Source organism: Rousettus aegyptiacus, unplaced genomic scaffold, assembly GCF_014176215.1.
Source record: "Rousettus aegyptiacus isolate mRouAeg1 unplaced genomic scaffold, mRouAeg1.p scaffold_m13_p_8, whole genome shotgun sequence".
NCBI lineage: Eukaryota > Metazoa > Chordata > Mammalia > Chiroptera > Pteropodidae > Rousettus > Rousettus aegyptiacus.
The window spans coordinates 83,853,324-83,865,597 of NW_023416311.1; the positions used below are offsets into that span (position 1 = coordinate 83,853,324).

The 12,274-nt window shown below is 36.3% G+C and overlaps 1 protein-coding gene across 1 annotated transcript in view; it reads right to left on the reverse strand.

The window, feature by feature from the left end:
- The window catches only part of ITGA1 (integrin subunit alpha 1), a 155,508-nt gene that overhangs the window by 85,754 nt on the left and 57,480 nt on the right, over positions 1-12,274 (reverse strand). Inside the window, exon 2 of the mRNA XM_016142376.2 lies at positions 6,661-6,781. Within this exon, the coding sequence (XP_015997862.2) occupies positions 6,661-6,781 (121 nt within the window). The remainder of the gene's footprint in view (positions 1-6,660; positions 6,782-12,274) is intronic.

Genomic DNA, 12,274 nt, shown 5'->3' on the forward strand with positions numbered 1-12,274 from the left:
GTTGGGTTTTTTTTTTTTTTTTTCATTTTAGAGGCTAAATATTTAGCATAACACAGGCAGCATCTCCATGGGTCAAGGTTACAGAGAATCCTTGTTGTTAGAGGAGAGAACTGGCTGAAAGTCAGAAGGCTGTTTGTTATTCCACACCCTGGCCTGTCACATACTGGCTATAGTAAACCTTTGGCAATTTGTTCTCAGTTTTCTGTTTAGAAAATGAAGATAAAAGTGATATCCGCCCAAACCCACAGGGTCAACATGAAGATCCAAGGCACATTGTTTCATGAACTGTGGATATTGTTATTTTAAAACTCAATGCAAGTTTACCTTAACTCATTACATTTTATTTCTATTAGATTTTTGTTTTTTATTTGGCATTATTGCAATGACTTGTCAGCAGATAAAGAGGATTAAAGAATGCTCTGGATCTTATTACTAATCTCTAGAGAAACAATCAATAAACTCAAAAATCATTGAAATGATAGAAATATCTCTTCTCCATAAAATCTCCAAATATAGTAACATTTGATGGACTGAGAAATGTTTGCTATTCATAATAGTCATTATGACCATTATTATATTTATTTGAACAGTAGTTGGTCTCTGACTGCTTTGTTTTTGTGTTTATGTTTTTTCCCTCTGTAAAAGATAATTTCCTGGAGATTGTTGTCTCTCGTGTATGTTATTTCATGAACACTCTTTCACCTAACCCTTTCTTGATGTCCGAGCCACGTCACTATCAGAGTGCCAAGTATGCACTGCCAGTCAATTTTTAAAAAATAAATGGCGTGTTTGTTCATCTTAGAGAATAAAGTTATACAGTGACCCCATTAGCTGCAGTGCTCTCAGACATGAAGGGTTGACAGGTGGGAATGAGGTGAGCCAAAGAAATGACAAGTCCAGCAAAGAGGAAATTTCAACCTCTAAAGATATTATGAACAATGTAAAATAAATATTATATTAAAATCTGTCTGAGAAAATTTGATAGAACCTTTCAAACGTTTTTTTATCCCAAGCCTGAATAGGCTTTATTCAAAACATGCATGTATTGGAAGCAGGTCATCAATCACATGAGCCCATTAATAAACCTTAGCAGGCACAAAACAGAGTGCTTGAGGGAAAAGGCACAAAACCAATAGATTTTGATTCCTATTTGTACACTGGGTTGGGGACTGGCTAGGAAGGTATCTGTACCATGAAAATCTACTATGGAAAGACAGGCCCACTGAAGTCACTGCTTAAGCAGAAGCCCCCCAAGAATAATTGCTGGAACAGCAGTTAAAAGGGTGGGTGCACATGCTGGAAGGATGAAGCAAAGGAACGACAGAGAGTGGAAAGCCACACATAACATCTCATATTTTCCCATTCGGCCGAGACCTTGCCATATTCGCGATTACCACCTAATTTAGAGGGCTTGTACAATGCTAAGCACATTTAAGTTTCTTCTCTTCAATGCAAAATTATTAAACCAATTATGCTCTTTGTGAATTTGTCTGAACCACCTTGCAATAACTCGGTCGCTTGAGCTCACGTAACCATAATAAACAGCTGGTCTTAGTCAGAGATATAATGTGTTCTGCCACGGAGAAAATGTGGTTTCTGAGCCAAAGTTATAAAGTAAATTACACTTCACAGTAAATTTCTGAAAGGTAAAAGGAGCATAAGGCTGCCTATTCTGCTAACATTTAGTTCTTTCAAAATAATTAAAGCATTGCTTTTCAAATATGGAGACTATACAGGTAATGGACCAGCAAGTATTCCTCCTTTAGGCGCACTTCAACCAAGATTTAAGATTGGTCAGAATCATATCTTTTAAATCTGAGGTTGACGAGCTTCCAAAACTTGAGCAGTAAATATGATTTACAAAGGTGCCCACCTCTGGAAAAAATCAAATAACAAAATCCATGTTTGCCCAACTGTCAATTATTCTATAGTCCATTTCTTAAAGTAAGTCTGTATCTTATCTGATTTTATAAATACTTACAGAATATCCAAACATGGTTCTAAAATTTATTTTGCATTACCAGTGCCTGGATCTCTTTAGAACAGTATGCTGGTATCATGTCATCCTTAAAGGTTTGAACATTTAGATTTTTGTAGTTTGCTTACTTTTAAATTCAGTTGGCTACATTGTTTTTGTTGCCCTGATATTTTATACCTTTTCCATAAAATCATTTTAAATATGGAATATCAAAGTAGAATTAAAGTATCTGACATCCATATACATTCAAATACAAAGTCTCACACACATATTAATACAGAAAGTCTGATACTGCAAAGATAATTGTTACCAAGATTCACTTTTTAATATAGTTCTAATAAAGAAAAAAGCACTAGACTGGGAGTGGAGAGACTTGAGTTTTATTTTAAGCTCTGGCCCTAAGTAGTTACATTTCTTTAGGGTAGTCACTTCAAACAAGCAAACGAACAAACAAAAAACGCTTTATTGCAGTAAGAATGACACATATAAAGCTGTACATATTTAATGTATACAACTTGATGAGCTTGAAGATATGTATACATCTGTACAACTATCACCATAATCTACACCATAAACATATCTGTCACCTCCAAAAGTTTCCTCCTGCCCTCTTTAGCTATTGTTATTATTATTTTGTAATGAGAATATAGCATATGACCTATCTTCTTAGCAAAAATTTAAGTATACAATACAATATTGTTGAGTATAGGTACTACACTGCAGAGTAGGTCTCTAGGACTTACTCATCTTGCATTACTGAAACTGCTCCATTTGACTAACACCTCCTGTTTTCCCTTTTCCCGGCCCCTGATAACCACCATTCTATGCTCTGCTTCTATGAGTCTGACTATTTTAGGTTTTTAATATGAGATGAGGCAGTATTTGTTCTAGTCCTGACTTATCTCACTTAGCATAATGTCTTCCAGGTTCATCTGCATTGTCTCAAATGGCAAGATTTCTTCATTTTTTTTAGGGCTGAATAATATTCTGTTGCATGTATATAACTAACATATATTAAAAACGCTATTTGTCTTTCAATGGACATTTAGCTTACTTTCAGGTCTTGGCTATTGTGAATAATGCAGTAACGTGGAAGTGCAAGTATCTTTTTAAGATTCTGATTTCAACTTCTTTGGATTTTTACTCAGAAGTGGGATGCTGGGTCATATCATAGGTCTATATTTAATTTTTCGAGGAAACCCCATACTATTTTCTCTAATGGCTGCACCAATTTACATTCTCACTAACACTATACACAGATATTCCTTTTTTTTTTTTTCACATTTTGCCAATACTGTTTAGCTTTTGGGTTTTTTTTTTTTTTTTTGATAATAGTCATAGAAGAGTCATTTTTAACTTTATTTTTTTGTGTGTGTCTGTTTTTTCATCAATGATAATAGGAAATTAAACTTGGTTCAGTTGTTCGGCCAACAAATAAACACTGAGTGCATATTATGTTTAGGGCCCCGCTAGATGCTAGGCAATGTGCAGGGTTGTAAGAAGGAATCGAAACCAGTTCTTGCTCTCTAACCATTTCCTTTAATACGTTAACGTCTCCCTCTTATCTATTTTCCATTTTGAGGTTTCCAACTTCTTGGACATTACCTCGAACTCAAGCTGTTTAAAACCATACTCATCGACTTCCTGATAGAACTGATTTTCCTTTCCTGTGTAATTGTCTCTAAAGGACTAGCCATTTCTCCATATTCCAATATAAAAATGTTGGAATATGTTTGACTCCTCCTACACCTTCATTTGCCATTTCCAAATTTCCACCAAGACTTAATGATTCATCTACATTTATCTTGGATACACTGTTCTTTCATTTCATTTTCCCCTCATCTAGCCCAAGGCCTCATCCCTTAAGTACCAGATTGCTGTTCTTGCTTGCCAAATTGACTTCTCTGCTTTTAGGGACTGCTGTCTCCAATCCAATATATGTAATTTCCTAAATGAAGTTTTATAAAACAACCTACAATTGCTTCTCAATGTCCTCTGCTTAGGTCTAAGCTCCTTTGTCTGGCTTTTAGGTCTGCCAATATTCTTCCCCTTCTACCATCCCAGTGTCAGAAACGTTTGATTATCATCTCATACTTATTCTCATCTATGCCCTAGTTTACATGGCTTCCCAACTTGGAGAGACATTTCTTTTTCTCTAATTAAAAGGCAAGGCATCTTTCAAGGCTCATCTCAAGAATCGAGAATCACTTCTTAGAACTTCATTGAATTAATAGCCTATATTACACTGATTTCCACTATTCTTTATTTCTAATTATTTCATGTATGTCCTCTACTAGATTATAAGCTTGCATATTTGTCTTATACTTATATCCCACATAGAATTTAGTATAATGCCAGACACATAGGATATATTAATACATAAATATGTGTAGCTTGATTGGCCCACATTTAAGCTATGGCTGCAGAAAAAATTCTAACCTGCCAACAAACATTGTACAGAGTCAGCTAGGCTAGATTTCATGGCTAAAGCAAGATGTATAAAGCATGGTCTCTAATCCCAAAAAGGTTAACATTTTCTTATTAACTCTCACACACATATATAAAATTCTGAATGTTCTGCCTAAAGCTAAATTCAGACTATTATTAGCAACATCTTTTTTTCCCCCAATCTTATTCTTTCTATCCGCTCTACACTTACTTTTGTTTCTTTCCAAATCTTGGTCTAGCTGTCTTTCTTTTTTCTCATCTACACATTCACTTCCTTCAAAGATAGGCATGTGAAGGAAATTCATGAACTGCAGGCCCATTCAGGCCTGATTTCTCAGTTTCCCATTTCTTTGCCTTCCGGTGCCTTGAAAGAGAGGGCTTAGAAAATTTAGAGGATGGAAATCTCACAGTAGGGTGGGCTCTTATAATAAAGGACAGAAAGAGATGGAAGAGATTCAAAGGGTACCCTAAGGTTCCTAAGAGGAAACCAGAACTCCTTCTTGATCTACTCAGGTTCATTCAGATAATTAAGGACTTCTGCAGACGGCCCTAAAATCAGAGCGACAGGACTGAATTAGAGGAAGTCTGCAGGTTCTCCTCATATCAGAAAATGGAAATCAGACTTTTATAAAATATGTTAACAATGTCTGATTATCTTTTTAAAAGACAGTTCATTTTAAGTAGGTGATTTAAGTCTTTAAGGTTTACTATTTATTATATTCCTCTTTAAAATTCATGTAACTATTAGTAATTAGTAAAAATTAAATTTTATATGTGTTTCATGTATGTTAGTTTTTTTTTGTTTTTGTTTTTTTTTTTTAAGAAAAGCACACACTGAGTCTCAGTTTATTGTATAGCTTATGCACAAAGAGAGGCTTAACAAGTTGGCCCACCCACTGTTATTGTCCCACAGGTAAAACCCCCTGATTCATAGGCTTTATGTCTAGAAGAATAAAGTTGGTGTTTGGAGGGATGACTTCACCAGTTGAACCTTAAAAAAAAAGAGGGTGTGGGAGAGTGGGAATAGAGGACGGAAGGACAGAGGATCAAAAAACTTGTACTCCATTATTAAATTTCTTATCTGAGATAGTCAGAAAGAGAGCAGAAGAGGGAAACACCCCCACAAATTCTGGTTTATATCTAATACAATATCTGTACTTAGAAAATGTGAGAACTCAAATTTCCACTTTTGAAACTTTTTTACCTCATTAATGAAAACTAAGAGATAAAGTGAAACATAAAAAAAGCCACACCTTTTCATCTGTGAAATATAATACAATGACAGACAAATCACTATTATCTTAGTAGATTTAAATTCCTTTTTATTATTGTCAGTAACAGAAAAACGTGCTTGTTTAGTTTAAGCTCTTAAACCAAAGCAGTTTTATTATCTCCTGTTCTTTTTTCTACAAGATCCAATAAAAAAAATGACTCATCAAAAAATGTTAAATATAAAGAACTCTAACATTGTTTTTGCATAATTTCCAACAAGCTAAATATGCTTTAAAAACATCAAAAACAAACAAACAAAACAAAAACCTTTATAGAGACAGAGAACAGATTGGTGATTATCAGAGGGGAAGGGGTTTGGGGGATGGTCAAAGGGGGTGAAGGGGATCAACTGCATGGGAACTAGACTTTTGGAGGTGATCATTTTGTGGTGTCTACAGATGTTGAATTCTACTTTTGTAAACCCGAAACAGATAATCTTTCTAAAAAGCCATAAAAAGCATTCTTAAAGTGAAATTAACCAATATTATAGGATTTTAAAATATATAAAAGAAATTCGGTCAGGTTCAATACAAGTAGTAGATCAGACTCAATAGCTCAGTCAAGCACCAAAAACATAAGCCCAATATTAAATTACAGAAGCAACATTAACTCTTTCAGGAACAATAAGTTATCCACCTCCCAGTCCTTCCTGCTGAATTTCAGCTACTGTAAAATGAAGACAATTGAAGAACTCTTGCTATAATAACTAATAACAGAACAATGATTATATTGGATAAGCAACCCACGCGTCGGCAGACATCACTAACCACTTTCTTTGATATTACCAAGGAACTTTTCTTTTTTCACTTTGTCAGTTTCTATTACCAAGTGATCACATTGCATTTTCTACCATAAATGATTAATTCTGTTGAAGTTTCATTTATAAAACAGTCGCCAAATAATATTTTCCATTATCTTAAAAGAAGACCAAACAACAACAACAGCAGAACCCAGCGGCTTACCATTTTCCTTCTTCATTTTCATATTGCTGAACAGTATACCCAAACATGTCCTCCACAGGGCCGCTGAAAGTCATTGAATTTTTCACATCAACATTGAAGGATGCGCAGAAGCCTAGAACAACTTTAAGAGGGAAAACAAAGTCCAGTTACACAGAGTTAACTAAGATTCCATTATGTTTTGAATTATGAAAGGCATTTTTGAGGTTGCTATTGAAAGCTGCTATTGCTCTTATTAAAAAGAGCAATGATGCTCCAAGATTGAGAACTACGAGAAAGGTCTATGATGTTAACTGTATGACTGACTAGAAATCAATATAATGGCTTTAAAGTATACCAGTATTAATTCAAACAAACTCACATAGTAATTTAGTACCTGTATCATTTCCAGAGCTTAAGATTTTAGAATGTGTGGGAAAGAGCAGGCAGAAAATTAAGCTCACATCTGACTAATGCAGTTACAGAGAATTTTCCCCGGAGTGAGCCCCAGAGCAAACTATGGCCACTAATGAAATGTTAACAGCTTAATTCTCTCATTTTGAATACAAAGGATGCAAAAATCACCATTTAAAGCCTTGGAGAGGAAGTTTTCTTCTTGTTGCTAATTGTCTCGGGCCAAACATTTCTTCCTGTGCAGGCCTGAGATTTGTTCTGCTTTCCTCTCTGAATGAATCAAGCAGTGGATGAAAGCTTATACTAATATGCTAAAGCCTCCTTACAGTGTTGTTGGTGGTGATAACCTCATAGGTTGCTGTGGAGATTAAATCAGATGATTGATATATCTAGAGTTTACTCCATGCCTGGTACATACTAGATATTCATTTTCCTTGTAGTCCAGGAAATGAAAACTCTTTATAAGTGAGACTTTCTCCTACAAGGGTTCTGTAGTGCAGTGTCAAATTCTCTCAAATGGATGGTGCCAAATTCCATGTTTGGTACTGGTTTTTAAAGTGTCCTTGTGAAGTTCTAAAGTAGATGTAACTCAGAATTCTCAAGGAGTACTCCCTTATAAAATCATAGAGCATCATAAGGAACATTTAGAGGTCGTTAAATCTACTCTCTTTTGTTAAAACCATGATAAAGCTATATGCATCTTGAAATAATTTTTTCTTACCCATCGTAAACTTTTCCATAAATACAATCTAAATCCAGACTCTAATTTATTCTATTTTCTAATTCATAATCTTCAAATATTGGTAACAATATTGTGTCTTTGATGCATAGGCTTATATATACCTTAGAGAAAATTTTGTTCTTAAAAGAAGATAATTATGTATTCCTATTTATGAAAAAATATATACTTATGTAGCCTTCCTTCATCTCCTCACCTGAAAATAATCTTTTAACTATTAAACCCTCCTCTTTTACTAAAAAAAATCTCTCATAGAGATAATTATTAAATACTATTTACATTGTAGTTATGTGTGTTTTTTCTAGATTAAAAATAATTTATTTTTATTTTTTAAATTTATTTTTCAATTACAGTTAACATACATTATTATATTAGTTTTAGGTGCACAAGATAGTGATTAGACATTTATATAACTTACAAAGTCATCACCCCAATAAATCTAGTACCCATCTGACCCCGTACATAGTTATTACAAGATTACTGACTATATCCCCTATGTTGTATTTTACATTCTTGTGACTATTTTTTAACTGCCAATTTGTACTTGTTAATTCCTTAACTTTTTTCACCCAGATCAACCCTCCCACCCCCACCACCCGTCTCATCTGGCAACCATCAATTTGTTCCCTGTATCTATGATGGGAAAATTCTTAAAAGCAGGAGTTCTACTTATGTTTCTTATTTCTTCTCAAAATCTAGCAAAGTTCCTTGTACACAAATGAGTCATAACATACTTGTAGAAGGAAAGAGAACACATTGAAGGAGCAAATGTGCTAGCTGTAGTTAGGTGAACTGGCAACAATTCCATCTTGGTAAAGGAAGACCTTACAGAGATGGATACCTTCAAGTTAGATTTTTCAGGGGAGTGAGAGATGTGATTTGGCAGTGAGAAGAAAATACGTCCCAAGGATTTGGGAGAGTCTCTGCAAGTAATAAGGTATAGGATGGGACAAATATGGTAGCAAGATCACAGAGATCTGCTTGGCTGATGTGGAAGATGCGGGAAAAAAAATGGATGGGTAGCACAGGTCCATTTATGTACATTTCCTTTTCTTCAAGGATAATGAAGAACAGCTGGTTACCATCTTTTACATAATAGCCTTTAATCTATTAAACCATGTTCACGCTCTACTCCAAACTAAATAGTACATGATCCTATCCTTTCCTCCTAGGTTTATTTTTATTTTTTGAACACTTTCAACAAATTATTTGAGATAGGAGAGACACACAAAATAGTACTTCTATAGTGAGATTTCTCAGCTTTGGTGCTATTGGAAGTTTGAGTCAGAACATTATTTGTTATGAGGGGCCTATGCATTGTACGGCAGTGGTCCCCAATGTTTTTGGCACCAGGGATCAGTGCTCCTATGAGAATATAATGCCTGATGATCTGAGGCAGAGCTGAGGCGGTGATGCTAGTGCTGGGGAGCAGCTGCAAATTCAGATGAAGCTTGGTCCACCATTCATCTTCTGCTGTGCAGCTTGGTTCCTAACAGGACACGGACCAGTACCGGTCCATAGCCTGGGGATCAGGGACCCCTGTTGTAGGATGTTTAGGAGCATCCCTGGGCCCTATCCACATGACTCCAGTAGTAGCCCCTGAGTTGTGAAGACAAAAATGTCTTCTAACAGTATTGAATTCTCCTAACACTAAAATCACCTGAGTTGAAAACCACTGTTCTGTAGACAAAAACCAGAACACCATCACCAATGATTTTGTTGAAAAAGATGACTGAAAACCAAGCAGCAGCATCTGTATCACCTTGGAGCTTGTGAGGGAGGGATCCAGAATCTCAGACTTCATCCAAATTTTTATGAACCATTATCCACAACCCAATGAGATCCCCAGGATGTCCAATTCCTGTTAGGATTTGAGAGGCATGGATCTGTAATATACCTCTCTTAGAAACATATGTTGATTCAGGTAACAGAATTTACTAAAATTAAATGTTCTCAGCATCCTTTAGACAAAAGAGAAAATGGATTATTTTTAATTGAGGTCAATTTACTTCTCTTGAAGGATTTTTCCAGCACTTCACTGTCTTTAGTGCATGTTCTCCCAAAGGCTGTTAATGGTAGGTACCCCCTTAATATAAGACCAAGAACTTTTGGTTTCCTTTTTGGGCCTGTTTGTTTATTCTCCATGTTGTGTGGAATGTCCGGGGGTGTGTGCTGTACTTTTTTCATTTCCTGTCCTCAGAATTCTCCAGGCAATTTGCCTAAAGTGATTATAAATCAGCCTCTTTCATGTTTGCTAAGGCACCAAGGAGCCTGAAGCACAGGAGATGCCATAAAAAAAAAAATAGTTTATATTTTGTTCTTTTGATTTAAAGGCATACATAAACAGTGAAAGCAGTTTCTCATAACTTTTAGTTCAATGTTCATTTGTTATACTAAGTTGTCTTGGAACTTTACCTACCAGAAGTAGCACAAAATCATACTTATTCTCAATTATAGTCAAACAAAAACAAACAAAGCAGAGGTAGCTTCAGGGCCTATATAGGATGAAAATGATGGAAAATAAAACATAGACAACAGTCAGATGTCAAAAGTGAATCATGATTTCACTTCTACCAACAAAAAGAGATTTTTTTCCTTAATAGTAACACAATATTATGTACTTGCTATGTGTTACTCTTCACATGCTCCTTCTCATGTAATTTGCCAATGGCCCTATAATTAAATAATGTTATTATCACCACTATGCAGATGAGGAGAAGGAGGATCAGGATGTCATGGAAATGTGGACACATTTCCCTAGGATTCCCAAACCATTCACATTAATTCAATTTTTATAACTTAGCCTTAAACTGGGAAGGGTTAGTAGAAGGTGACATGAAGATGGATTTAGAAGAGAGGCCACTATCATTCTATTTAATTCCATATCCTGAGAAGCAGATTCAGAGAGGATGCTTTTCCACAGTGGCCATGACTGGATGTGTGTTGGAATGGGGCGGGGGGGGGGGGGGAGATGGGACTAAAGAGAGAAGTCGTGGCTACAGAGGTGCAGATAAACCTGCATGAGGGACTACGACTCGAACATATAAGTTTAGGTAGAAAAGAGGTGAAAAAACTTGTTCTCCTTCAAATGTACTTATATATCTTAGGGCTCAAAACTAAGGAGGAAGATGAGATTTTTGGCACTGAAGGGTCTCTCTTGTGAAAGAGATCACTGATGCAATTTCTTTACTCCAGGATGGAATCTGATGCAGAAGACGAAAGAGAGAGAGAAACCTCTTACTAACCTACAGTTGTTCAGTGTTTTCTGCTTACAAACATTTTGCCACTTACAAACATTTCCACATAAATAATGGTATTGAGCTAGCCAATAAACTGTGCAGGGTAGGTAGGACAGCAGCCATTACTCTCCGTGTGTTAGGAAAGTGGACCTCGGAGGGGTTAAATGATTTGTTCAAGGCCACACTGTGTTAGTGGCAGAGACCCTGGAGATGGAGATACAAACTCACAGAAAGGCAGTGCTCCCACCTTAACAGTTCTTACAGCCTAGCTGGGAAAAAAATACAAAAAGAGATTTAACTTCTATGAGCCTCAGTTTATCCTGTTTAAAATTAACTTACGAATGCCCTTTAGGTATTTGCTGCTGTGAGAAATACAAATGATGCGTTGCTACAATAAAGAATGTTGAATAAGTGAGTTAACAGATTTCATAAGTAAAATCCAGGGCCAGTTTGCCACCTGGAAGTTTAGTTTTCTTTCGGAAGAGGATTTGCCCTCACTCTGATGGCCATTTGTATCTTGAAAAGTGATACAGATGGGTGATATCGGTGAGGCAGAACACGGGCTTCACTGACTCATTTCCACAGCAAATTTCCTGTTTCTATGCCCAGCTGCCATGACATGTATAAAAAAAAACTGAGATGAGGGTCTCGGGCCCCCGGAGTGGAAGAGCTGGCTGAGGAGGAGGAGTGCACGTGGTCCCTGTTCTTGCAGTTAGAGCCCTTAGTGTCCTGTCTCAGTCCCTCAGGAAGTGATGCATTTTATGATCCTACTCAGGTTCTGAGCTGATAGCAAGCTGAGCTTTCTCTCACTCCAGTGACAGTCTACTCACCTCTAACCTACTTCAAAGATCGAAAGTTTATTCCAAGAATAGGAAGAACCTGCAGTGACCCTTCTAGTATATTCATTTCATACTAATCGATGTCTGGAGCCACCTGAGAATCACAGAGATCACCTCGGCAGTGCAACCTCTGTGGTGCAGAGCAGCAGAGCCCCTGTACCCCAAACCCGGACACTGGTACAGCTCTTCTCAAACTTCCTGGTAGAAAGAGTTCATCTATGTCTGCTAAACTCCTAAAGTCATATATGTTCACTGTAACTTGATGTGATACATTAGATATTTTGCATAACTCCAAACTTCCTTTTTGTTTTCTCCTTAAATTTAGATAACATATTTAACATTGAGACACTTCAGGGAGTTGGAAGGAAAACATTTTAATAAGAGTCGGTGAAAGTTGGAAGCCGTTT